This window comes from Meles meles, chromosome 16, assembly GCF_922984935.1.
Source record: "Meles meles chromosome 16, mMelMel3.1 paternal haplotype, whole genome shotgun sequence".
Lineage (NCBI taxonomy): Eukaryota > Metazoa > Chordata > Mammalia > Carnivora > Mustelidae > Meles > Meles meles.
In genome coordinates, this window is record NC_060081.1 from 52,188,976 (window position 1) to 52,216,750 (window position 27,775).

Consider the following 27,775-nt stretch of genomic DNA (forward strand, 5'->3'; position numbering starts at 1 on the left):
AAATTTATTTATTTATTTGACAGAGAGAGATCACAAGTAGATAGAGAGGCAGGCAGAGAGGGAGAGAGAGAGGGAAGCAGGCTCCCTGCTGAGCAGAGAGCCCGATGCGGGACTCGATCCCAGGACCCCGAGATCATGACCTGAGCCGAAGGCAGCGGCTTAACCCACTGAGCCACCCAGGTGCCCCGAGGGAAGTGTTTTAAACCAGGGTTTCTCAGCCTTGGTACTATTCACATCTGGGGCCAGGTAGTTCTTTATTATGGAATCTGCTCCAGGCACTGTAGGATGTTTCACAGCACTCCTGGCCTCTTCCTGTTAGATGTTAGTAGCTCTCCCCTAGTTTGATGACCGGGAGGATCTCCAGACATTGCCGGATGTGCCCTGGAGGGAGCGACACTCCCGGTTGAGAACACCTGCGTTCAACAGACATGGATACCAGAAGGCGATGTGTGTGCGAACATTTAACCAGAAGAGCCCCTCTAACCAGTTCGATGTGTGCACTTGATTCTCTTCTACTTGAGGCAACATGATGTTCAGGCAACTGTTTCTTTTATTTTTTCTTTTTGTGTTCTACCTGCTGAACTCCCAAATTTTTGTATAATTCCTTCTCTTTTCTTGTCTGTATTTCAGTTTCTCCCCTGGCTCATCCAGTCATTGTTGAATGAAAGAGCCTCTAATAGAGTTCCTTGAATAGATTTCCTCCTTGTATTTCTAAACTTGGCGTTGGTGTGTCTTCACAGTTGCTGGACAGCTTGGCTGGATCGTTCATCCTCAGTGGCACATTCACTGGCGTGGAGTCTGACCTCATTCTGATGAATGCTCTGCCCCTTCTCACCCCTACCTGCTCGTATATGTGTGTTTTTTAAAATAAAACTTTGGGCATACTTAGGCATGTTTTATTGACCATGTGCCAACCCTTGTAGGGATCCTTTGTGTCCTCTCATTTTTTGAAGCCGAAATTCCCCAAATGCTTGTTAATTTTTGGGTGGATCTCTTTTATTGTCCAAGTCATACTTTTGTTTGAAATTGAGTTTTTAATTTTCTTCTACCCTGAAACTTGGCTGCATAGAATTGTTTCAGTAATTTCTTACACTTGACTTTTGCCTAGATTTTTCTCTTAGCCCCGAGCATTGCATTTTCCCCATCCACCCACATGTTTCTCTGAGCATTCCAGATCCATTTTGCTCTCCTTCCCCTTTCTTCCTTATCTTTTGCTGTTTTACCTCCCTTCCTTTTTATTTTGTTTTTCTGATTTCTTCCTTAGGTTTATGCCGTTTGATTGATAGGAATGTGTTGGCTTGGTGTTTTGTATGGCATTCTTCTAGCCATTTAAAGGTCATCTTGACACATTCCTAGAACCTTGTGTAGTCATTTAACCCTAGATTGGTTTCCTTTCTCTCTCTCTCTCTCTCTCTTTTTTTAATGCTTATGAGTGTCTTCCCCTGCCTTTAGTTAGGCATCTATAAGGGGATTCGGAACTTGGATATCCATGTAGTCATACTAGATTAGCTATAACTCCACTCACTGTCTAGTATGGTCAACCCTAGTCACATACAACTGTTTAAATTCAAATTGATTAAAATTAGATACAAGTAAAAATTGAGTTTCTTGGGGTGCCTGGGTGGCTCCGTGGGTTAAAGCCTCTGCTTTCGGTTCGGGTCATGATTCCATGGTCCTGGGATCGAACCCCGCATTGGGCTCTCTGCTCGCGGGGAGCCTGCTTCCCCCCTTCTCTCTGTCTACCTCTCTGCCTGCTTGTTATCTCTGTTGAATGAATAAATAAAATCTTAAAAAAAGGGGGGGGTTTGGTTTTTTTTTAGTTTCTCCAACAGCCCCGTGGGTAGAGACAATTGGGTTGGACAGGACATTTTCATCCCTGCAGTGGTTTCTGCTGGAGAGTGCTGGGCTGTGAGAGCTGTACCATCATGTGTGTCAGAGAGATCCCCGTGTACCTTCTCACCCTTGGACCCTGGGTGTTGCTGATGGCCCAGTTCAGTGGTCCTCCTCTCGAGGGGGTGGTTCAGAATCTCCACGGCTCCCTGAACATGGTGGGGACTTGAAAAGTGTGATTAAGTGATGTGCTTTTTTTCCTGTTTGGATATAACGTACACTATAACCGACTTCTCTCCAGGACACGCAGCGAATGTGTGTCCTATGCCCTTGACATGCCTGTGGTGATTTGGCTGCTTCCTCTCTCTCTAGGTGCTGAGAGATGGCGGCGCTTGTGGGGCTCCTCTCTGCCTGAGCATCGGGCCCTCCAGGCACCGGAAGAGCCAGCTCAGACCCTGGGCGCCTCGCCTGCACAAGCCTTCTCTTCCAGCCCCTGCAGTCCAGAGGCTGAACTGCTCATTTTTTCTTGATGATGGGTATCGGTAAGAACACTACGTCCAAATCTATGGAGGCTGGAAGTTCAACTGAAGGCAAATATGAAGATGAAGCGAAGCATCCTGCTTTCTTTACTCTTCCGGTAACTCTTTTCCCTTCTCTCTCTCCCCTTGACTCACTCTCCAGTCGTTTCCACATTGGATCAACATAGGATTAGCTTTAATACTCCTGTTTTCAGTGGAGGTTAAGGCGTTCAAAAACTGAAGGTTTTGCACGAGAGATGGTCTTTGGGAACCCTCTTGGCTGACTCTGGTTTTGGCCGTGCTGTGTGCTGGAGTCACCTGATGGGATTAACTCTGGGAAGGAAGCGTGTGTGGCTGTGAAGGTCATAAAACCACCCTGCCCAGTGCTTACTGTGTGCTGGAGGGTGCTGAAAGCTGCATTCTGGCTCCAAAAATGTGTTCCAATGAAATAACCTAAGACCCAGCTTCACACTCACATTGCAGGGTAGAGAATGACTGAATGACCAACCATTTGGAAGCCAGAAGTCTTGCTTTGTATCATGGCAGCAGTATCCCAGACGCAGTTTTACCTGAAGAGGTGTTACCAGTTAGAGAAGGCTGCTTATACACATTCATTAATTCAGTGCGAATACTTTTCCAGATGTAGGATTATGATTTGATGTGTATAAAGTTTTACCTGAAGTGTTGGTTCAAAAAAGGAAAAAGCTCTTTAGAGAGAACTTGCCTCCAAGTGTTTTTCTCTTAGTACTAGACATGAGGTTAAGGGCAAGAACATCATTCTAGGATTCCTGAAAGGATGGTCCTGGAATTGGCCTTACTGTGGCATTACCCAGTAAGAAGGATGTGAGCACACATCCTTAAGTACATTGATTGACTTGACTGGCATTCATATTTTGATTTTTACCCTGTTAATTCCCAGAGAGATGTCCCTGATTTTACAACCAACGTCACTGTTTTCTTTGTTCCTACAAAGTGAAATTTTTAAACTGTTAAAAATCTAAAATTTAAACTGTTTAAAATTTAAAAATTTAAATTTAAACGGTTAAAAAAACTGATTCTCTGTTGTGTTGAAGGCTTAGGATTGACAGGTTTTCTAGAGGAAGAGGCAAGGTGGTTTTCCAAGTTTAAATTAGATCGACTTTGAAAAATGAAAAGGAAGATTTGTGCCCGGGTGTTGATTTGTCTCTCCTGCTGCCTGAGAGCTCAGCACATGGTTTACCCTCACCCTCTACTTGAGAGACATGAACTTGAGCTTGCCTTTCCCACCCACCTGCCCTGTCACTATGGCAGAGAGTTTTAGGTTGACTTGTTTTCATTTTCAAATTGTGATACTCTACAGTTAGTTAAATCCACAGCATATCTTATCTTTTTTCATATTTATTCCCTGTTGTTGGTTTTCCTCTCCCTCCCTCTTTGATCACTTTTCATTAAACAAACCAAACAAAAACACTGAGGGTCTGTGAATGGTCACTACCTTTGTCTTTGTATATCTGAAAATAACTATTTTGCTCTCAACTATTGGATGAACGTCTGTTAATTACACACTACAGTTTTCCAGTCTGTGTTTCTCTTTAACTGCTTTCTTTGCAGTTAAAAAAGACTGACTGTCTTTTGCTAGTGGTAACTTCTGTTTGGTTTCCCCAGTGTTATTTTACAGTTTACTGATTCCTTGTGGACAGTCATGTGTTTATGTTGAATTTTTGTTGCAGGTATTGTAGTTTTTATTTCTGAGATTTCTGTTTCCATTCCTGCCTATTTTTGGTTGTTAATTTCTTGTATGTATGTGTTTGTGTTGTTTAAAAATGATTCTTCATTTAAATCACCGAGGACCCTAATGTACTTATTTTAAAATAATTCTCCAGTTGTTCTGTTTTCTGTCTGGTGTAAAATCCTCTTCTGAGTGTTTCTTCTGAGATTTTCTTCCCTCTCCTGCCACCCGACAGGTCTCCCTGCTTCTGTTGCTGTGGTTTTGCATTATGTTGGATAAGAATTTCCTCAGATGTGGCAAGGGCTGACTTTTTTTTTTTTTTTTTTTTTTTTGGAAACTCAAATGGAAAGGGAATCAGTTTCTTTATATTTTAATTGTTTTAGAGAGCACATGCATGCATGAGCAGGGGTGGAGAGGGAGAATCTTAAGCAGGCCCCATGCCCAGCGCCGAGCCTGACACAGGACTCGATCTCATGACTCTGAGATCATAACCTGAGCCAAAATCAAGAATTTGATGCTTAACCCACAGAGCCACTCAGGCACCCTGGGAATCAGAATTTCTTTATACAAAGTAGAACAAAGGTCCATGATAATACTTTAAAGAGAGAAAGAGTAAATCCTTATTTAGTAGAGGAATAATGAATAGGTCACAGGAAGAGCGGGAGCTTTGCAACTTCTCACAGAAGTTAGATCATGTGATCAGAGTTGATATTAAATAAAAGAAACATAATAAAAGCTCTCCTTATCCCACGGGAATCTTGTTAGGCAAATTTGTGTGCTTTTAAAGGCAAGTAGGAAATGTGTAGTATAAGTGAATGCCACATGGCGAGAAATTAGAACCAGAAAAACAGTGAACAGTCTTGAAGAACTGTCCTGCCTTAAGGGCACAGGTCAGGAAGGACTGCAGGAAAAGGTCTGCAGTTGGGTGTGGAGAGCTCTGTGTCATCTGAACTCGGAGGGCTGTGCAGGGGACACCAAGTTAATAGCCTGAACTTTGTGTTGGCAGAGGCCCACTTGTAGTACAGCAGGTTTCAGCACACCGGTGTTCCAGTGCCAAGTTCACAGCTGGCTGAAGTGTTGAAGGTTCCCTAAGGCATGTCTGCAATCAAACCCTAAGTGTCAGAGTTTGAGTTTAGCGTGGGGTGCTACATGAGCACCCCCGAAGGACCCCCTGCCCAGCCATGTTTATGGGGGTGGGCTTGGCCTGTCAGAGATTCTCAGGGGAGATGGCCTCAAAGTCCTGAAAAACATCTCAGTGAAGCAGCTCAGGAGGAGGGAGAATAGCCGGGGCGCAGCCTGGCCATGTCTCGTTCTGGGCGTGAGCTTGGTACAGTCAGAATACAGAGAACGGAGGTGGGCAGCCGGGGATAAATGCTTGCAGCCGATTTGCTGGAGCTTCAGGGTAGAGAATTCCTGCCTGGTTGCTGTGAGAGGAAGGGCCTCGGGACAGGAAGCTTGGTCACGGGCTCTGGCAGTCCAGGTGAGAATGGCTTGTGGTCTGGGAAGGCAGGCTGGAAAAGGGACTCTCTGCCTGCAGCCAATGTTTGCTGGGGGCCTGTCTGGTTCCTGCGCTCTTGGCCTTGACTTCCGACAGTGGGAGGAGGTGGACGATGGACAAAGAAGCAGAAGCATCAAATGGCAGCCAGTGACAAATTCTGTGAATAAAATAAATCACGGAAGAGGGATCACGAGGAGCAGAATGTGAAGTCAGATAAAGATCATTTAGGACCCGCAGGCCATTAATTGATTTATCCCTTAAAAATAGGTACTGAGTGCTTCCCACAGGTTTAAGGCTCTGGGAAATAGCAGGGACTTAGAGGAAAATCTCTGACCTCACAGAGCTTCCACGCTGGTCATGAGACAGGCAGCACATGCTAGAGATAGGTCAGCTGTGTAGATGTAGGTAAATACGAATGGGAACAATAAACTCAGGAAGTGGGGTAGAAGCTGCTAGGGGTGAAGTGTTGCACGTTCAGCTGGCCGGGAAAGGCTGCCCTGAGGAGATGGCCTCTGAGGGAAGGCGGCTGTGGCGGTGATGTCTGAGGGACTGTGAGGAGGTGATGTGGCTGGACAGAGGGCAGGATGGGGTCAACAGAGAAGATGTAGGCCGTGTGGCCCTGGGAAGGATTTTGGCTTTTCCTGACCCTGAGGAAAAGCTGTTGGAGGGCTTTGAGCAGAGCGACCTCCTCTGCCTAGTTTAAAAAGGATCTCTGTGGCTGCCGAGCAGGGAGCAGACCAGTCAGGAGTTGAGTGCCACGGGGCGGCTGAGCTGACAGTGGCTTCAGCCAGGGTTCTGGTTCTGTGGACCTGGTGAGAGGTGGTAGGGCTGCGGAGCAGAGCTGACCCGGGTACCCACAGACTGGAGGGGAATGGAAGTATACGAGAGGGCAGGCCAGGACAGCTTCCGGTATCTCACTTGAACCTCAGGAAGAAGTGGCCAGGTACTGAGGTGTGGGGAGGCAGACCAGTGAGCAGGCCAGGGTGGGGAGCTGGCCGCCGGGACACGGGTAGAAAGCAGGGCTGAAGATTACGGAGCTACTCATTGGGTGTGGGTAGCGGGAGAGGGTATTTAGAGCTGGGGAATGGAATGTTAGCATCTGGGGGATAATGTCCGTAGGGGTGAAAGGGAGGGTCCAAGGGCCCAGCAGGGTGTGGAGGTGGAGGAGGGCCAGCAAAGGGGTAGTTAAGGAGTAGTTGCTGTGGCAGGAGGGAAACCAAGAAAGCTGCGTGTGGACAGTCGTGACAAAGGCTTGTGAGCCTTGTAGATGGCGAGTAAGGGTGGGCTGCTGGATTTATCAGGGTGTGGCCTGTGCCGGGTGGAGTGGATTGATGGTTTGTGGGAGAGTTGTTGCAGGGATGCACCCCAGACCCCAGTGGGGTAACGAGGCCATGAGAAGGTGTTTGGGTCAGGGTTTGGCAGACCTGCCGGGGTGGAGAAACTGGGGATTGGGGTCCTTGGGGGTATCTAGGAGGAAAGCCAGGTGGGTGAGGCCCAAGTGGCTCTGAGAGGAGCAAAGAGGTAGTGACCTGGGACCAGATATAGTGTTGGGTTGGGTGTGGGCTGTGAGGTAAGGGTTGGAGGCACTGGGGTTGGGCACCCTGGGGTGTGTTGGGGGAATGAAGTATGAAATAAGCAGATGGATCCCCAGGGCTTTTGTTTGTTTCTTTTAAAGTTGGTGTGGGGAGATGAGGTATTGATCAAACATGGAGTTGAGTTAAAGAGTGCTCTTTTGTGATGCTTTGTGTCCATTTCGGATCAGGGAAATTCTGATCCCTGGCCCCTGGGAAATCTGTTCCCTCCTCTTGTCTTCTGTCAGCCAGGGTGCAGGTTCTGCTGTATTACTGCAGGGGTGACCAGCTGAAATCTACACTGAACACTGTTGCGTTGGCATCTTGTAGCATAGAAAACCGCTTCTGAGTCACCAGGTAGGAAGCGGCTTGTAAGAAGGTCACACACAGGCTCTCTGACGTTTGGGTTTGCTGTGGCGGTCCTGGTTCGGGTCTCTTGTTCCTGCACACACGTCCATCCAATTTCCCTGTCCTGGAGGGGCCTAGTTTGGATAATACATTATATGGCGACCTTGATTATAATCAGGCATAAGCCTGGAAACATTTTAGCTCTTTCAGAGAAACTTTTAGAAAGTTCTTCCATATGATTAGACTTAAACATGAGAACCCCAGCTCTGGTTATAAAAGTCATACCTGTTCACGTTAGGAAATGTAGAAAATACAGTAAAGCATTTAAACGAGAAAAACTATTTTTGAATTGGAAGGCTATGAAATGGATCAGAAAATATAGGCGGGTCTCCTCCCTCCCATTTTCTGTAGTTACTACAAATGCATTTTTCTCTTCCTGTAGACGTGTGCCAGCTTTGACCACTTCTGTAATCCAGCAAACCAGAAATGGAGGGCCTTCCTCATTGGCCATTGATTTGTGGGATTTTATCAGCATCAGTAAAGACATTGTCCTTGTCTTTCGAGCTACTGGTGAAGGGAAGGAAGTTTAAACCTTGAGTAGGAAAAGGTGATGGATTGTGAGATGAGAAAGGAGGTCACGATATAGCAGGCCGAAAGAGATCCCTGGTGCAGCTGGGTGTACTGGGTCGGGGAGCAGCAGCTCAGAGCCATGCTGTGGAAACTGCTGCCAGGAGACAGGTGCCCGTTCTTTCCTGTCCCGTCCTCTTGCTTTTTCTTCAAGAGAAGGGAGCTGGGCAGACATGGATGAGTGAAGAAATCATGTTATGTAACTGTGACTCCTCTAAGCCCCTGACCCCGTGATGGCAGATTTGAACAGGCTCGTCCTTAGCAGTGAAACGAAGGCACAAGATTTGTGCAAATAGCTGTCTTTAAAAAACTGCATGGAAGCCTAGAAAACACCCTTGTTCTTGTGACTTTAATGACAGGGGCTGTGGGATCTCTTTAGTGCATTCCTAAGTAGGCTTGGAGTTGTTAGATCTTAACACCGAGGTCTCAGTTGGATGGTAGTAATAGGTGTCTTGGGAAATGTTCTCTTTCTGAAGAATAATTAGATCTTGGGATCAACAGTGTGTGATTCTGAGAATGGTCAGAGGATGAGGAGAATTAAGTTTGCTGCAGCTTCCCAGAGGGGTTGGTCTCACTCTTCTCTTTGTGCAGGAGAAGAGCTTGAATCTACTGCGTAGTGGCCATGATAAGGGAGGGGATGCTCTCAACAGGTCAAAACTGAATAGGCAAGATAATCAGTCTTTTCTGTTCGAAGTCTATCAGTTGGAAAATATTTTTTAGGAAAGGGGATATCCTGATACAGGCTTTGAAGTAAAAACACTGGAAAGATGGGATACAAATGATTTTGATGCATGGTGTGAGATTCTTTCTGTTCTTTTTGGAATTTGTGTTCTTAAAAATTAATTTTAAAGGGGCATATGGGTGGCTCAGTTGGTTAAGTGTTGCCTTTGGCTCAGGTCATGATCCCAGTGTCCTGGGATCGAACCTCTAATGGGGCTCCCCACTGGGTGTCTGCTTATCCCTCTCCCTCTGTCCCTCTCCCCTGCTCGTGCTATCTCTGTCTAAAGTAAATCTTTAAATAATTAATTTTTAAGATTTTTAAAGTAATCTCTATACCCAAATGGGGCTCGAACTCACAACTTTGAGAATAAGAGTTGTATATTCCATTGACTGAGCCTGCCAAGTGCTCTATTAAAAATTAATTTTTATGCTCTGGTTTTGAGATTTCAGAAGTATTTAGTATTTAAGCCTTTTTTAAAAATTTTATTATTTGAGGGTACATGCATGTGCACACGAGAGAGAAAGAGAATGGGGGGAGGGGCAGAGGGGGAGAGAGAAGCGGACTCTCCATGGATGCAGGGCTCCACATGGGGCTCGATCCCAGGACCCTGAGATCACTACCTCAGTGGAAGTCAGACGCTTAACCAACTGAGCCATCCAGGCACCCATAGTGTTTTAGCTTTTAATTCAAATAGAGTTTGGTAGTTTTTCTTTTTTCCTTTCCTTCCTTTCTTTACCTCATTTTTGAGAGAGAGAGAGAGAAGTGCTCATGAGTTGGGGGTGGTGCAGAGGGAGACTGAGAGAGATTCTTAAGCGGGCGGGCTCCATGTCCAACACTGGGCCCAGTCCCAGGACCCCACAAGCACAGCTGAAATCAGGAGCTGGACGTTCAACCGACTGAGCCACTCAGGCGCTCCAGAGCTTTGGTAGTTTTAAATGAGAGATGTTCAGAATAAAAAAAATTACCACCTAGTAGTTGGGACACAGACAATGTGGTATAAATGATGATAAAATAACAGAGTTGGTGCAATCACCTTCCTAGAGGAGGTTTACAAAGTCGACGAGCATTTTAGCTGTTGGTCTCTTAATTTTGCATGTGGCCAAATCCACAGGATCTGGGCCTTAAAGTACCTTCTGTCCATTCTGCTCTTATTTAAGGGTTGCTTTGTGCTCCAGGCATTACCAGATGTGATGAACGTGCAATAAAAGCAGTTGCCCAGGATTCCCCTTCCCCACCCGATCTAGCCCTCCCACCATCGGTGCCATCCGGGGGCCACTGCGTTCTTTGGATCCTCCTGTCAGCTGGGGTCTTTGGTCTCCCTGCCCCCCCGGCCATGTTCCTTTCCATGCCCTGTCTGTCATTCCTGCCTGTGTCTTTTGCATTCAGATTTCTTTTTCTTGGAGGTGTTTATACCTCCTGAACCCCTTACCTCTAAATTCTCAATTCACTCCTACCCTGTGTTTACCTAAGCTAGGTAGGCAGGATCCCCGACTTAAACAGTTAGAGGTAAGGTATTTCAGATGGATTTCTTTACCGTAATCTAAGTCCATAATTCTGATGGAGAAAAGGCTCCTTTCCTGTTAGGATTTGGTGCAGTACTTGAGGACGACAGGCTTGGGCAGTTGCATGGCACCAATTACCTGGTATTTGTTTCCCCCATCCCCTTTAATTGTACCTGTTCTAAAGCATCCACGTTTTCCCCCGGGCTTCATGGTCCAAAATGTGGTGTTGGAATGAAATGGGAGTAGCGAGAAAACCGTGGTTTTCTTTTCCTTGTTGTTTCTTACAGTTCACTTAGGTTTCTTTTCTGTCATTGTTTCATTATTTGTATAACTTCTTTACTTACAAGAGAAATATGTTCACTCTGGAAAATTTAGAAACTATGGAACAACGTAATGAGGGGAAAACAAATCATTTAGCGTCCCATCAGCCAGAAAAACAGTATGCTGTTTTGGTATATTTCTTTCTAGAGATTTGAAGCAAATATTTGAGAGTTTTTTTTATAAAAGTCTGATGCACACACACACACTGCTTTATAAAGCCCTTTAGCTTCATATTTTAACCTAGCATATTGATGCCTTGAAAACATCATTTGTGGGGCACCTGGGTGGCTCAGTGGGTTAAGCCTCTGCCTTCAGCTCAGGTCATGATCTCAGGGTCCTGGGATCGAGCCCCGCATTGGGCTCTCTGCTCAGCAGGGAGCCTGCTTCCTCCTCTCTCTCTGCCTGCCTCTCTGCCTACTTGTGATCTCTGTCTGTCAGATAAGTAAATAAAATCTTTTAAAAAAATTACAAAAAAGAAAAAGTTCTTTGTAATGTGACATAATGCAAGTTGTGGATCTAACTTTTGCACTTTCACTGGGGTCTTCGGTTGTTTCTCAGTGTTTGTGAGAGTAGATGTTGGCCTAATGTATGTTAACCTTATTGCAAAGCATACTAGTTTCATGAGAAGGATACTTTTTTTCCTGTGTTCCTTGGCTGTTCATGTTCTTTGTGAATATCTGTCTTCCCCACCCCAACCCCTTTGTCTGTGCTGAGCTGTACCAAAGATCAGAAGTGCTACAGACCTATTAGAAGTTACCGTTGTAGCAGTTTGCGGGGATGGAGGGAGAGCTGGTCGCACTCCCGCCAGAGCTGTGCCTCCTTGTCTGTGTCTGGGATGTTTGAGAAGTAAATGAGATCATGCGTATCAGCCTCAGATCACGTACAGGGTAGGCAGTGAATAAATGATCCACTTATCTTCTGCATCTCCTCTCTGTTCCCTAAACCAGAGATCAACAGAGGGGCAGGCAGGGGACCTGAAAGGATTCGAATGCCAGTACTGGCGTGAATCTGTGCCCCACAAACATCAGCTGTCCCCATCACCATTGTCACGGGCTGTGTGGCTTTGTGGGCCACCGAAAGGGACATCAGCCCACGCAGTGCTTCGGCATGGGGGCTGGAGTCAGGGAGAGGTGAGACCTCAATGGCTCCTCTCTAAAAACAGTCTTGCTGAGGGCCGGGGGCAGGGGAGGGGAGCGGACCTGGAACTCCTAGGGTACTCTGGCCACTGCATCCCCAGGCGCCCTCTGGAGAGGGCTGAGGAAATGAAGAGGCTGCCCTAAGAAGCTGAGCAGTGTAAGTGAAGGAGGCTGCAGTAGTGGTCGTTGAAGAGTGTCGTGGGGGCTGCCATATTTGAGGAAACGGGAAACAGGGACTTTGGGACTTTGTTGCCTCAGACAACTTCAGGATTGCGAATGTTCTATCAACTATATCTTTTGGAGTATCTTAATCTAAGACGGACAAGCTCTGGAGGCTTAGTGTGTGTTGTAGAATACTCCCTTTGATTTCTTTTTCATGGTAGTTAATTTTGAAGTTTCAGATAATATTGAAAGTAGTTGGGAGGTTTTTATGTTCTTTTATAATCTTTTAAAAGGGGTTTGGGTTAAAGGCTGAGAAACACTAATCTTGATACCTTTGTTCTTTTTATTTATTTAATTAATTTTAGAGAGTGCAAGTGCTGTGAGCCGGGGTGTGGGGGGTAGGGGCAGAAGGAGCGAGAGAGAGAATCCTAAGCAGGTTCCATGCCCAGTGTGGAGCCCGACGTGGAGCTTGATCCCATGACTCTGAGATCATGACCCGAGCCAAAATCAAGAGTCAGAAGCCTCACCGATTGAGCCACACAAGCTCCCCGATACTGCTGTTCTTTAAAGACATTTTAATTGTAGATACGGATACTAGAGGAAATAATCTCGTGTGTGTGTGTGTGTGTGTAGGAGGGAAAGAATAGTGCTATCTTCTTATAAAAGAGTGGAAAACAGTTAGTTTAGGGTGCTTCATTTTTACTTTGAAAGTGAGTATATAGAAAATGGCTCACTTAGCTATTGGACCCGTGATAGTGGTGGGTGACTTATACCACACCCAAGCAGGTGATGAATTGAGCTCTGAACCTCTGATCAGAGGCACAAGGTTTCCCAGGTCCCTGTCCCCTTCCACTTGCAGGTGTCCTCAGCTGCCATTCACTGCCACTTTGTGTGAGTAACACAGGCTCATTTGCTGTCGGTATAAGCGGATATCTCCGTGACACTGACCCTCAGCACGGCACTCCTCTATTGCTCCTGTCTCTCCTGTTTCCCATACGTTTGGCCATCTCAGGATTACTGTTTAGAAACAAGTACATTAGCATTATTGTCTTTGTTTACTAGAAATACTTGAGTAAGAAAGACATGTTTGCAGAGTGATAGACACACTGTCCCACACAGAGACCACCTTAGCCTTGCATACTGGGGACAAATGCAGGCAGAGAAAACCTGCTTGATTCACAGCTGATGGAGTGATTCTACAATACTGGTGTAGCGGAAAATTTAAAGCCATCAGGTCTGGTTTCAAATAGTTTTGGTGGGGAGAAAGGACATTTTGTTCCCAAAAATAATCCCCCCCCTTTTTAAAAAATAAAACTAGATCAGTTTCCTAAGATGAAAGATGCCAAGATGCCATGTTACCGGCCATGCTCTTAATAACAACACAAAAAGAAATGTGTTTTATTACATTAAAGAGGCTTTCCAACTTGTGTTTTATTTCCCAGTTGAATTAATATTTAGAGATTCAAATATGTGAAGTTCTGATAGTGCCAGGAACATTTTTTCTAATCCTTTTAAAAATCTGTGCTTTTCTGAAGAATGGATTTTAAATTTGATTTTTAAAAAATTTCACATTTAGAAAAAACCCTAAAGCATCAGAATAGCTAATTTAGTAAACCAAAGGAAACATATTAGTAAAACAAAGCAGTGTTTTATTTTTTCAGTCATGTTTGGTCATTACCTGCATGCACACACGGTGGAGGCAGCGGGTCAGGCAGGCGCCCTGGTGGGCGTCCCCACCTCCTGTCGCCCTCCCCTCTCTCCGTTGCCAGGTCCTCCTCTCCCTTCAGTAGAAACTTGGTTCATCTGCCGCTTGCTCCAGAACCTCCTACCTTCCAGGACATGGTGGAGTGCTGGAGTAGGATGTGTTCTCCCCTTGGGGATGAGGGTGCCAGGGTGGAGGGCAGCAGTGCAGCTCTGGAACTGGAGGCTAATGGGGATGGAAGGTGGAGTCCGAGGTCCTCAGGCATGGCTTGACCTGTGGAAAAATGTTAGAAATCACGGTGATGTAGGTCAGTCCTCTTTATAGTTAAATAAACATCCTGCCTGGCCTGGGAAAGTAGGCGTCCTGTGTGATTTCCAGGAATCAGCCCCCTTTCAGATAGGCTTATAAACACTGCTCTTGTACCAGTTGGTTTCTCTGCCCTCCCTGCACCAGTCTCTTTGGGGCCAGGACCCACATCTGCCCAGGGCCCAGGCGATTGTACTGGACAGCAGCCAGGATGCCTTCCCCCCAGCCCTGACATTCAGTGCAGAGTTAGTCTATTACCTGTCTGACTGTGGTGGTGTCTGCCTGGCACCAACCCCCAGCAGCCACGATGCTGTGCTCCCATCCCTGCAGTCTCCAGGCGCGTTAGGACCACATCCTTTCTCTCTCCCGAATGACACTACCTGTCCCAGAGCGCTGTTGACACCTTGGCCCAGGCGCTGTCTTGAGTGCCCAGCAGCAGTCTCATTAAAGGTTTGCCTGCCTCTGTTCCTGTTGTCAAGCCCTTTACCGCACCTCGCCCTTCCACTCGCGGGCCGCCAGCAGAGCGACCATCTGCAGGGCGCATCCAGTCGTGGCCTGCCTCTGCTTGCCCCTGCGTTGCGGCTCCCTGCAGGGGCCCTTGTCTCCAGTCTGAATTCCTGAGCCTGGCACCTATTGTAGGTGGCACTCCTTAGAGGCAGGGGTGGGGGGTGGGCGGTGGTGTGCCAGGACTGCATCTTCATGGCCTAGGCGCTGCAGGTGCTCAGACCTTTTGTTGAATGACTATGTGAGTCTTTGCCTGGGCTGGGAAGCATTTGCATCTTATAGTACTTACTTCATTGTGTGTGTGTGTGAGAGAGAGAGAGAGTGTGTGTGTGGAGTAAGTCCGAAAAGGCGTGAGAATTTATAAATCCTGCCAAAATCTCCTGTTTCGTGCCGATATATGAATTTAAAAAAATCATTGAGGTGAAATGCACACAATTGGTTAACAAAATTAACCACTTTGAAGTGAACAATTCAGTGACATGTAGCACATTCAGTGTCGGGCAACCATCACCGCTGCCTAGTTCCAAAACCTTTTCAACACCCTGAAGGAAGCCCTGTCCCCACGGAGCAGTTGTTCCATGGCAGCTGGCCATGTGTGCAGATGAAGGGGGTTTTAGCCAGGACAGGACATTGAATCTGATCTGGGTTTCTTTGATGATTTAGTAACTGAGCATTGTTGTTGTAGGAGAGTTCATCATGAGTGTGTGTACATCTTGGCGTCTTCGTGGGCTGAGCACTGCTGTGATAGGACTTGGAGTGTGGCTCTGATAGTATGTTGATTGTAGACTTGAACTTGGTTGGGAAGGTCTGTCTTGCTCGCAGCTGGTTTTACGGGCAAACAAATGTCCCAAACCCAGGTAACTTGTGTAAAAAAGCTGTCGCATGACTTAAGAGGTAGTCCTAGAAATAAATCTTCGAGATGCCATAAGAAAACTCTGCTCTGTAAAAATTACATACTAGTTGTGCAGATCTCTGGCATTCTTTAAAGTACCCTCAATGCTTGGGTTGTCAATCTGTATAAGAAGTTGAATTTTTCACTGCCTGATTTGTTCAACTGTTTAAAAAAGGGGGGATTGAAATATCTTTGGACCACCTCAATCTAAGCTGGGCTGCTTATTAGATCTTTAGTCGTTATAATTTCCTCCCCATTGCAAAAAGTCGTTGTCCTCATTATAGGTAATTCCAGAATACATAAAGGGAAAAAGGTGAAAATGACCCCATTGATTAAAGACAACCACAGTTAATGTTTTGGTGGACATCTTTTTTATTGTTTGTTTAGAAAGGGTTGGCCCCGTGTTGGGTATTAAGCAGGGCACGTATTGCATGGAACACTGGGTGTTATACGTAAACAATGAATCTTGGATCACTAACAAAAACTAATGACGTACTTGTATGGTGACTAACGTAACATAATAAAATTTTAAAAAAAAAAGGCAGCAAACAAATAACTCAAAAATACATGCCAATTATAAAAGACCCAAATGTTAAAGGAGGATTGGGAATAAAAAATGAAAGGTGTCCCCATCATTAGTCCTTGTCCCTAGGGCAGCCTTCCTATCATTGGTTTGGAGCCTTTCTACATCCTTTCCCAAGTGTTCAAAACAGGGAGGTTATTAAGATTTTTTTTTAAAAAGCATAATTAGGATAATTCTAGGCTTTCCATTTTGTGACTTTTTTTTTTTTAAGATTTTATTTACTTATTTGACAGACAGAGATCACAAGTAGGCAGAGAGGCAGGCAGAGAGATAGGAGGAAGCAGGCTCCCTGCTGAACAGAGAGCCTGATTTGGGGCTTGATCCCAGGACCCTGGGATCATGACCTGAGCCGAAGGCAGAGGCTTTAACCCACTGAGCCACCCAGGCGCCCCTATTCTGTGACTTTTTAAAGAAACAATATTTTTCGGAGTTCTTTCCTTGTCAGTACATTAGTTTATTTTTTCTTTTTTAATGGCTTTTTCTTTTCATTCACATTATTTTTGAAATCAGTATATCTCACAGTGTTCATCTTTCTTTTTCTCCCATTGGTTGTAGTGTCTTTTTTTTTTTTTTTTGAACATTTAGGTTGTTTACAGGGATTTAGCATTTTAAATATCAGTCATCAGTCTTGAATGCGCATACCGTTTGCATGGATATTTCTGGAGGATGCGTTTCTGTGAGTGCAATTGCTGGGTCCAAGAAGATGCCTGTTTTGTTCTGGTGCTAACTTACCCTACAGAAAGGCCAGTCCACCAAGAATGTAATCTCTCTGATAACTGAGAGTAGCTTTCTCCCCACACCCTGGTCAACAGCAGATTCATCTTTTAAAATATCAACCTAATTTATATTAAAAAATGAAAATTTTAAAAATTTCATATCTATAATTTTAAATGAGGTTGGATAGCTAATCATGTGTTTTAGATATTTAAATTTTTTCCTGTGAGTTGTAGATTCCTGTCAGTTGTCCATTTCCTGTGGATTGTTTTATTGATTTGCAGGTATTTACCAACTACTGATACTGACCTTTGTGGTCTATAGACCTTGCGCTGGACCATCTTTTACCCCATCACTGATTTTTTACTTCTCTTTAATATACTTTACAATACCAGATGTTAAACTTTTATGTACTTTGTCTTTTTTTCTCTATATTTTAAAAATAAAGTTGTGCTGCTATTCTTGCATAGTTATTTTTCAGTACCAATTTTTCAAGATAGATTGCTAGAAATGGAGCCATTTGGCTAAAGAGTAAAAATATTTTAAGATTGCTACAGGCTTCCAAGACCTAAGATGACTCCATGTGCCTCATCAGGGCAGGCACATGGTAACGGTGGTGATGAATTCTGGTCCTTACTTTGAGGGCCCAGAAACTAGATTTTGTCAGCATGAACAGCCCCGACGCCCGTCCAGTGCCACCCGTTACTGCCTGTCTGTGCCTGCGCTGGCAGGCTAGTTTGCATAGTAACCACAGTGTGAAACGTCAGCACGTTGGGTTATGAGCAGTGTGTGTTGCTTCTCCCCGGAGACGCTGCTCAGAATCATCATCATGCAGTGACTTGGGAAGGGATCTTGACTGAGGCAGCGTAGGATGTGTCCCCCTGACCCCACCAGAGTCCATGGCTCCGGCGCCCCACTACGCCTCCCAGGGGTCAGGGGGCGCTCCCAGAGCTTTCTGGGGCGCTCCATTTCTGGCCTCCTCTGTGGGACCTGCAGTGCACTACTCACCGCTGCCAGAAACACACGTAGTTGCTGAGGTGGTGCACACTTGTCCAGGGGTTCTTTTAAGAAAACCCGAAACTTGGCCAGTTTGGTAGGCAGAACACACACGGCTCAGGTCCATTACGAAAATTATAAAAGGCATCTGGGGAGAATGTTACCACACAGCGCAGCGATGTACGGTGAAACAGCCTATAAATGAAGTATTTCTCTGCAGGTGGTGATAAATGGAGGTGCCACGTCCAGCGGGGAACAGGACAATGAAGACACCGAGCTCATGGCAATCTACACGACGGAAAATGGCATCGCAGAAAAGGTACCACCTGGGCCCAGCCTCCTCCTCGTGTCCCAGGCCCGCTACAGGGCTTGGCTGTCTTTCCTGGGGACTCCTCTCCATGCTCCTGACTGGGTGTGTTCTTTTCATAATGGAAATAGAAGGGATGAGGAGGAGTGGAAGTGACTTAATTGTCTTGATGGCAGTTAAGGTGAGACCCATATAGAAGTCCTTATTTTTAAAGACCTCAACCAGGATGCTGAGGGAGGTGGTTCAGAGTGTGCGTCTGGACTCAGTTCTGGGTGCTACTGTGACCCAGATCCCCGGGGGAATTACTTAAGCTCTCTGGGTATCAGGTGCCTTAGCTCCAAAGAGGGAATAAAAATGTCAGTGTCTGTTCAGTTTGTTAGGATTAGACGAACTAGTAACATAGGTGGTTATTTGTGTTGTGCCTGATGCTTACTCCGTTGCAGTAAACGAGAATAAGAGAAGCCAGTAGATTTGCATAGCATACATTTAAAACTGACCTAGCACCAACACTTTAGAATGTTTTATAATGTATTACTTGGATATTATTGCCACATTAGTGGTATTAGAAGATTTCATATTCCTCACTCCTGTCTTGTCAGGAGATGATTTGGATGATGGGAAAACTCAGATTGAAACTGTCTTTGAGAGTATTAAATATCCTCAGTTAAAGTACTTAAAGCTTTATTAAATTGTTTCATAATTAAAAGAAAAAAAGGAGAAGCCAGTGGATGGCTTATGTAGACTGTGACAATGAACAGAGTGATAGAAATCACATACTGAGACGGGAAAATCTTTTTTTTTTTTTTTTTTTTTTTGCCTCCTCCCATCCTCCCATCTCTTTGAGGTCAGTATATGTGCACCTATTCACAGGGGCCAGGAGAGGCCTGCCCAAAGAGGGTCCAGATGTCTTGATTTATTTTTTCCCTTTTTTTTGGGGGGGGGGGGGGTCGGTCACTATGGCTAATTCATGAAAAGTGACATATTTACAGGTTTCACAACAGCTCTAAGACTTCTCAACTTCATTTGAGTTTTACTTGGTAGACATTTATTTTTTATTTTTAGAGAGAAAAGAGGGTGAGGCAGAGGGAGAAGGAGAGACTCTTAGGCAGGCTCCACGCCAAGAGCAGAGCATGACCCTGAGGTCGTGACCTGAGCTAAAATCAAGAGTCAGACACTTAAAAGACTGAACCATTCAGGCCACTCCAATTTGGTAGACTTTTAAAGTACATTTTATTTTCAATGTGAAAATTTACTAATTAGTTTCTATAATGTAATATTATTCTAGAACAGTTGTATTTTTTTAACGTAAGCTCTGCACTTACTGTGGGGTTTGAACTCCTAACCCTGAGATCAAGAGGTGCATGCTCTACTGACTGAGCCAACCAGGTGACCCTGGATTATACTTTAGATAGTGTTCACTTAATATTCTAGAAACAGACCACTAGAAAGTCGATGCCTGCAAATAGTACCCAGCTTGGGTATTAGCACTGGAAATTTACAGTGTCATCACTAAAATGATAAAGAACAGGGACGTTATATTGAAATTCTAGAATAATCAAATTTTTGTGTTTGTGGTTTTTTTCCCCATTTTTGGCTCTCTTTGCCAGTATTGCTTTTTGGTCAAGCTGTTATAAATTTGGTCAGTCTATTACAAATTTTATGGAGGCTTATTAGATTCATGCTGAGATGTTAAAATTCCGGTGGTCTTGGATTCTAAGGCGGTCCTCAGAGTGCAGGAATTCAAGTAGCCACTGTTGACATGTTGGCCGATGCCTACGTCCGCAGCTGAGACACAGCCCACAGAGCAGGATCTGGGCAGAGAGCCACCGCCCGGCCTGCTTGGGTCTCAGCATCCAGTGATACATCTTGTAGCAGAGTGCTTCTGAATTCATAGACTCTTTAGGCTCTATCCATTTTTCGTGTACTGGGCCCATAATCAGAGTCACCAGAATTTCCAGGGTATAGGCTGTCATGATTTTGGACTTCCTCCTCCATTATCCAGGAAATGATGGTCATCTTTTGAAATGAATAACAATGAGCATTAACACTGAGGGCTTTTTAACATTTCTGGCAGTACCTTCTACTGACTCTAGTGAACTGTTGGCAGGAAGAATGTCTGGCTCATTTATGCTAGACATTCATTTGCCTGTTTGAAAATCTTTTTCACTGTCTAAACTTTGAAACGTTCGTATTTCTTTGAATACTAGGGAGAGAGGATATCTTTCTGTTTCACTGGCTGCTTTTCTTATTTTATGAAATGATAGGTTTCGGGAGAAGAGCTGTAATGTATTGAATGGTGCGAATGGTCCAGACCTCGGGCTCTATGATTCAGGCAAGGGGCCACTGTTAGTCCTCATCACAACCCAATTAGAGAGGTGCTATCAAAATCCTTGTTTTAGAGAAGAAATGAAATTTAGGCCCTCTGCTGTCTTGAATTCATGCAAAGAAAACTTCAGAGGATACTGCTCTTTGGGATCTTGCTTTTTCAAGGGCATGGAAAGCCTTATCTCTTGAACACTTGACCATGAGTTAACACTGGGACCTTGCAGGAGAGACAGGAGGAGTGGGGGCCAGAGAGATCACCCCACATGTTCTCCATATTCATGTTTGTTTTCCTAATTATAGCAAGCTATTAGTTGTCATGTATTTTCTTACTTTATACAAAACTTGGACTTATGGTGTGGTGTCTCTTAATACTCTTGAGCTCCTTATAGTAAATGCTGGTTAATATGGTGTTAGCTACAAGATACCCATCTTGGAATGCGCTCAAAGGGGTTTATTCCTGAAACAGACCAGAAGGATAATGCCTTGAGTCACGGACCATGAATCTTTAAGACCATAGCATTAAGACCCACGGCCAGTACATTCTGAACTTGACCTCGGTATTACTGGGATTCCTCTTTGAGGGATGTTGAAGGAATTGAACTTTGTTTATAGTGAGGGTATTTGGAACAAAAATGAAGTAACTACAAGTAAATGGTTTAGATGTTCCCATTGAAATATCAGCATTTTGTTATTTTACAGTTTCCCCACAAAATGTGTTTACAGCAGCACGTGAAGTGGTTGCATCAGTATTGGGCACATCACTATTAATCACAATTTCAGACAGTCCGTTTTTTTCTGGCAATCTCTAGACAGCAACCCTGTTCTTCCTGGGAGGCTTTGTAGCATGGTGGCAAATGCAGCCTTTGTGGACAGCCTGTGTGTTCAACTGCTGGGCGACCCCCACGGCTCCTCAGGGTCTCTATCTCCTCATCTGTAAAATGGGTTTATTATGACATGTCACTTCCTAGGTTTCCTGCATGGAGGACCGGAGAATGTAAAATAGTATGAGGCTTTTAGGAAGCAGAGACTGCCAAAATGTGGAACTAGTTATAAGTGATGTAGTTATAATATGTACCCACTTGAATATCCCACTGGCTTGGCACTGGGGTCTTTTGCTGCCCATTGTTCCAACAGCTGGGTGGTTGCAATGGTCACCAAGTTTGTTAAATAGAAGATAAACTTATTTTTGTAATGTTGAGATTTATTTTTAAAGTGAAAGACCTTTTAAACTTTCAATCCTTGTGGATTCTGTTTAAAATGAAGGTACCAACAGTTCTTGAAAAAGGAAGTTCCCTTGGAATAGATTAGACAAGAATACAGCATTGGTAATTTTTGAAGCTAGAGAGAGATATGGGGTTGGTATTCCATATTTCCACCTTTGTATATGCTTGGAAAATTGTGTCATACCTTGTTGTTGCTACTCTTTGGTTCTCTGGTATTGATTTTGGCTGTGGAGAAATCAGGCCAGTCTTGTTTTCTTCTTTTTATCAGCATCTTGATCTTTTTGCCTGTTTTTTGGATTCTTTATCTTTGATATTCAGTAACTTTACTTAGATATGTTTTGATGTTGACCATTCTGGGTCAGTGTTTTCTGGAACTTGGAGTATTTAGCATTAAGGATCCTTTTATTTTAGGAAAGCCGCCTTGAATTCTGTCTTTATTTTTTGTTTCAGTCTATTCTTTTGGTTTTCTTATTTGAAGGACATATTTTGGATCTCTTTTGCCAGACTTCTCCAGTTATCATTTCTCTCTAGTCTTTTTTTTTAATTATATTGTTTGATTTCTTTTTTTTTCCCCCACTGCCAGCCTTGACCCTTACTCTGTTATTCATGTCTGTTTTCTCTTCTGCTCCTTCACGTCCACTTTTTCTTCCTTTTCTTAAAAAAAAATTCTGTCAACATGTTTTATTTCCCTTTGTTCTTAAATTTTTGTTTTAAGGTCTTTCTTAATGCAGCTGATTGTTTTATTGAGTTTTCAAAATATCTGAGTCTGAGCAAAATTAGTGGTATCATGACTGCCTTCCAGAATATCTGAATAGTTTTTCGTTAATTTATTGAGTACGTGGTGGGTTTTTCTAATTTGCAAACATATCCTTTAGTTCTTGAAAAATTTTTTATTTCTTCAATTCATTTTTATATTACATTTTCCTTGTTCTATTTATAGAACATTTTAGACTTTTAAAAGCCTTTTTTTTTTTTTTTAAGATTCATTTGAGAGAAGGGGTGTGTGTGTGAGAGAGAGACAGAGGCAGAGGGAGAGGGAGAGAGAATCTCAAGCAGTTTGAGTGCTGAGTGCGAAGCCCAGTGCAGGGCAGATCCTATAGTTCATGACCCGAACTGAAACCAAGAGTTAGACATTCAATTGTCTGAGCCCCGCAGGTACCCCAGACACATTCTTAAGAGCAGGATTCTCCTTCTCCCTCCCTACTCTGCTCCTCCCTGCTCACTCACTTTTTCTCCCTCCCTCTGTGTCTCAAATGAACAAAAAAAACCAAACAACAAACAAAAAAACTCAGGCTATTCCAAGGGTTCACAGGCTGTCTCCCAATTGCCAGGAATGGACCAAGCCATTTTTTTCTTTTTTAAAGATTTTATTTATTTTATTTGACAGAGAGATCACAAGTAGGCAAAGAGGCAGGCAGAGAGAGAGAGAGAGAGGGCGAAGCAGGCTCCCTGCTGAGCAGAGAGCCCGATGTGGGGCTCAATCCCAGGACCCTGAGATCATGACCTGAGCCAAAGACAGAGCCACCCAGGCCTGCTGAGTTAACCCTTTCCTGCACATTAGTGCATACCACACTCTTCACACACATATATTTTCTCTACCACCCCTACCAACAGATTTTTTAAAAGGCACACCCGATCCATTTTAACTCATTCAGGAATGCAAATCTGCCACTATCTTGTTGTTTAGAATGGAAGGAAAAATTCTCTGAAAGGTCAACCTCAGTTCTCCTTTGGATTAGCTCAAATGTCAACTTACATCAGACATTTATTTACCCTAAGGCTTTAAAAGGTGAGGCTGAATTGCATCACTTCCTTTGTTCAGTGGTATTAGGGCCCAGATCCCTGTCTGCCTCTGCACAGGAAATCGATTGACAAACAGGGAGTCAGTGTCTTTCCATGGACCATACCCATGGACAAGAGGGCACAAGTGGGGCAGATAATGTCAGAAGGTCATCATCCTTTTTTGTGAAACATCTTTTACTTTTTCCTGTTAGGCACTTTTTTAAGTTACAAAAGACTTAAAGTGCCCATCTCGGATTCTAAGAAATTGTTCATAGAGTTTTAGAACCCAGAGCAGTTTTGAGGGTACGTGGGAGAACTTGAGGTTATCTTGAGTTTTCTGTTTAGCTGAGAAGTAATGTAGACGTTGACTGAATACGTCTAGACTATAACCTAAAGTGTCCAGTCTTCGTGAAGATTTTGGCTCAAAAAGCATATAACACTTAATGTTTTTAGAAGTCTGTAGTAATGGGGAGGGGGAAGGGAAGGAAAAAACCCTGTCCCCTAAACTATAAATACATCTTTAGTCTGTTTTTAAACAAAAATTGAAATCCTATCTTTGTCCTTTCAAATTTTACTTTTCACTTGCCATGTGTCAGAGCAGCCGAGTTTTGATAGGAGGGTGTAGGACTTTGTTTTGAAGTACAGAAATCTTTCTCCTTGCAGGGATGGGATAGAGCAGAAGGGACAGATTAGTGCTCTTTGTCTGAAAGTGGTTAGCATTTTATAATGTTTTCTTCCTTTGGGGCACCACTCGAGAACTCATGCCAAGGCATCCCTTTGTGGGCTCAACCAGGGAACATCCCTCTGTGTAGGGCCTCCTGGGCTTGGGGAGAAACCCTGAGCAAGCTGGGTGCTCTTGGGGATGAGTCTGTGACAAGGGATGCCGAGCCCCCAAACTCTGAGGACTGGTCGTCTCATTGAGTGTGTTGAGCATTGCATCAAAGGCAGCCAAGGCTGATTTTTGCAAGAGCATGGCCACCACTTCATAAAGTTGTTTCTCAGTAATAGTGGCCTGCTCTGAGCTGAGTGTGTTCCTGGTCCTTGCTATTATTAAATAATGCCTTTTTCCCCTGTCACTCACAGAGCTCTCTTGCCGAAACCCTGGATAGTACTGGCAGTCTAGACCCCCAGAGATCGGACATGATTTATACCATAGAAGATGTCCCCCCCTGGTACCTGTGCATATTTCTGGGGTTACAGGTAAGATGGTTCCCTTAGAATGTAACTACTAGCAGATGTTCAACTCGTCTGTCTGGATTCTTTAAAAATTCAATTTTGATTTTTATTTATGGACAACTTTATTATAAATTACACTTTTAACAATGGTGACTGGGACTCATTAGCATCCGTTTCATAGTAGTGGAAGGAAGAAAAGAACAGGAGGAAGAGGTTGACCCAGGCATGAAAGAGGGAAAACTCTCAAGGAATGAACAAGACAAGTGAAGGAATGAGCAAGACAAGTGATGTGGCAGGAAGGAGGAAGGACTGGTGAAATCGAGAACAAGGGGAGAATGCAGTGACAGAGGGAAGAGAAGTTTTGATCTTCATTCCTGGTCATGCAGTCCAGTCATGGTCAGTTCTGCTGTGAAACAGGGGTGACACCAAGAAGTGCCCTGTTGGCCGGGATGCACATGGGAGGTTTCGGTCTTCTCTGCATAGGAAGGGAGACCCGCTGTGGTAGAGGCTTTGTCTGCTGCAGACTGCCGTGGGAGCACAGTGGGCAAGCCACCAGATGCTGGGAGACCAGGCGGGTGGTGACGGTGACCCAGCCTGACACAGGGCCCTGCATCTTGGGTATTTTCCTCCTCTCTCTCTGTACCCTTTTCCCACTTAGGGGTTGGCAGGAGGCCCAGAGGCCCTGACTCCCTGGCCTATGGCCTATGCCTTGGTTGTTTTAGCCTGGACTCTATTCTGAGGTTTGACTTCCTTTCTTCCTTTCTCAAGTTGGAATGGGCTGTTCCACCTGAGGTATTTCAGATGCTGAGAAAAATCTGTCCCAATGCACCCCAGACACGTGTAGTCACTTGGAGGAGGGGCTGTCTCTGCAGACACCTGATGCTTTGGTCTGGTTCCCAGCACCCTCAGCACCTCTGTCCCCACCTCCCACACGGGCATCAAAGCAGCTGGTCACCTGGACTGAAAGGTGTCTAGTAAAGAAGGAGTCACAGCCGAAGGAGCTAAGTGGTCTTTAGCTTGGACCGAGTGTCCTGAATCAGATTCAGGAAACTCACTTTTGGAAATGTGTATATTACAGGTGTCTTTAGAAGAAGTATTCCCTGGTCTTATAGGATCAGGGAACCTTACATGTGTCATGCCTTTCTTGACGATTTGCAGTGCTCTTAAGCTTATGAGCAGCTCTGCAAAGTCCCAGACAGGAACGTTCTGTTCCCCGCCTGGAGCACCTCACAGTGTTGCACAGTGGAGTGTGGGGTGTTAGGCAACCCATTTTGGCAAATGAGAGCAGAGACGGGAAACTTGGGAAGGGAAGTAGGAAGTTTGCAGAACAGAAGAGGGACCTGAATAGACAGACCTCTGGGAGGAAGGGATGTGAGCAGCAAGTGCAGGTAATGTCCCACCAGGGGTCGAAAGTGGGGGCTGGGTCCCAAAGGAGGAATGGGGGATGGGCACTTTCTGGAGGGTTCCTGCAGCTCCCACACACACATAACCCTTCCCTAATGGTAGTCAAACAATGCCAGGCCCTAGAAAAAGATAAGAAACACCCTGTGCATTGACGCTTGTGTAACTTTAACCTATAGACTGGAGAGAATTTAAGAAAAAAAAAAAAAAGGCAGACTGATGATCTCAAGAATATATACATAGAATACCATATAAAATATTGGCAAATCGCACCCAAGAAGAAAAACCTAGCATGACTGCTGAGGGCTTGTTTCAAGAATAGTTCCGTGCAACACAATTCATGTCAACAGATAAGAGGAAAAGGATCTCAGATTTTAGCAACTGATGCTAAAAAAGCATTTGAACAAAGCAGGTGTTCCCAGTCAGAGTTCTGTAAATAAACCTCACCTGTGCAGGCCGGGCTCAGGTGAGCCATAGACAGGAAACTGTGCCCGGAAGAAGCACTGAAGGAAGGGAGAGAATGTACTACATTAGGCATATGTACCCAGAACACCAGAGAGTCTTCCTGTGGGCCATTGTTCACAAACAGCCGGGGCTCCGGTTCGGATAGGATGGGACGGAAACACGAGGAAGCGCTCCTCTCTCCCCAACCCCTCCTGTCGCCCACAGCACTACCTGACATGCTTCAGTGGCACCATCGCCGTGCCCTTTCTGCTGGCCGACGCCATGTGCGTGGGCTACGACCAGTGGGCCACCAGCCAGCTCATCGGGACCATTTTCTTCTGCGTGGGAATCACAACCTTGCTGCAGACAACGTTTGGATGCAGGTGAGACTGGGGTGCTGAATTGGGGTGCCGAAGCCCCCTGAGGCATGGAGCGAGGCCACTCACCCAGGGCTGCTCGGAAGGACTAGCTGGATCTGGCAGGGTGGGGGGGCATCCTAGTGGCCACAGTCAACCCCCCACCCCCACCCCCATGTTTCTTTTCTTGGTGGAGGGCCCAGCCTCTCCAGGCGTGCAAGCTGGAGACTCACACTCACTCTCCGCTCCTTCTGGATCCCCAGTGGGCTGGTCTCATTCTCTCCAGGATCCCCTTCCTGTCCCCCTTCCTTTAGTTCAGACCTAACTGCTCTGCTCGTGCCCACTGGTTTCCCTGCCTCCAGGGTGGCTCTGCTCTCCACTCTGTGGCCCCTTTGCCCATCTTGCTCCCATTACATCTTTCCCTGGGCTGCCTCCCGGGCTGCAGCCCCACTCCCCGTTCAAAATCTGACCACTCCCACCTTATAGGCTTCTCCCTTGCTCTCTGTCCCACCACCCTGCCGTGGGCTGGCCTCTGAGCCCTGCACTCGCCTTGGGCTGAGCTCCTCCCCGAGCCTGCTGTTTCTCCTCCTGTGCTTGTGCTCCCCAGCAAACAGTAAACCCTGCTCATCCTCCCGGCTTGTCCCTCCCCCTCTGTGAAGCACGCCTGTGTCCCCAAGGCTTCTGTCGTTGCCTCCTCTGAATCCCCACACATGCATCTCGTGTACAGTCTTCTGATGTGGCTCTTAGTCCACTCTGTCCTTTTTTGTTTTCGTGTCTTTGCCCATGGGATTGTGCTCCCTTTGGTGCCAGGGCTCTGGCTGGTTCACCTTGCATCCCCAGTCCCCAGCTCAAATGGGTATGGAGCTGGCACGGGAAGGAAAAGAACCGTCCTTGCCTGCCTCCTTGTGCGGGCCGCTCATTCCTCTGCTCTCTGCTCTTTCACACTCATCACAGTTCAGCCTCCTCCTTTGTCCCCGGCTCTGCTTTCGGCCTGGAGCCTGCTGCGGCAGGACCCTCTTCCCCAGCGGAAGGGCAGCAGAGTACACTTGGGAGTTCTGTCCCCTGCCCTGTCAGAGACAGCCTGAGGAGGGCTTTGCCTTCTCTGCTGGGGGAACAAGAACA

General features: G+C 45.4%; 1 protein-coding gene across 4 annotated transcripts in view; it reads left to right on the top strand.

Moving 5' to 3' along the window:
- SLC23A2 (solute carrier family 23 member 2) overlaps window positions 1–27,775 on the top strand; it is a 128,111-nt gene that overhangs the window by 57,288 nt on the left and 43,048 nt on the right. For all 4 annotated transcript variants that reach the window (XM_045980960.1, XM_045980961.1, XM_045980963.1 and 1 more), the window contains 4 exons: window positions 2,203–2,467; window positions 17,860–17,958; window positions 24,360–24,476; window positions 26,523–26,680. In XM_045980960.1, coding sequence (XP_045836916.1) covers window positions 2,360–2,467; window positions 17,860–17,958; window positions 24,360–24,476; window positions 26,523–26,680 — 482 coding nt within the window. In that variant the 5' untranslated portion in view covers window positions 2,203–2,359. The remainder of the gene's footprint in view (window positions 1–2,202; window positions 2,468–17,859; window positions 17,959–24,359; window positions 24,477–26,522; window positions 26,681–27,775) is intronic.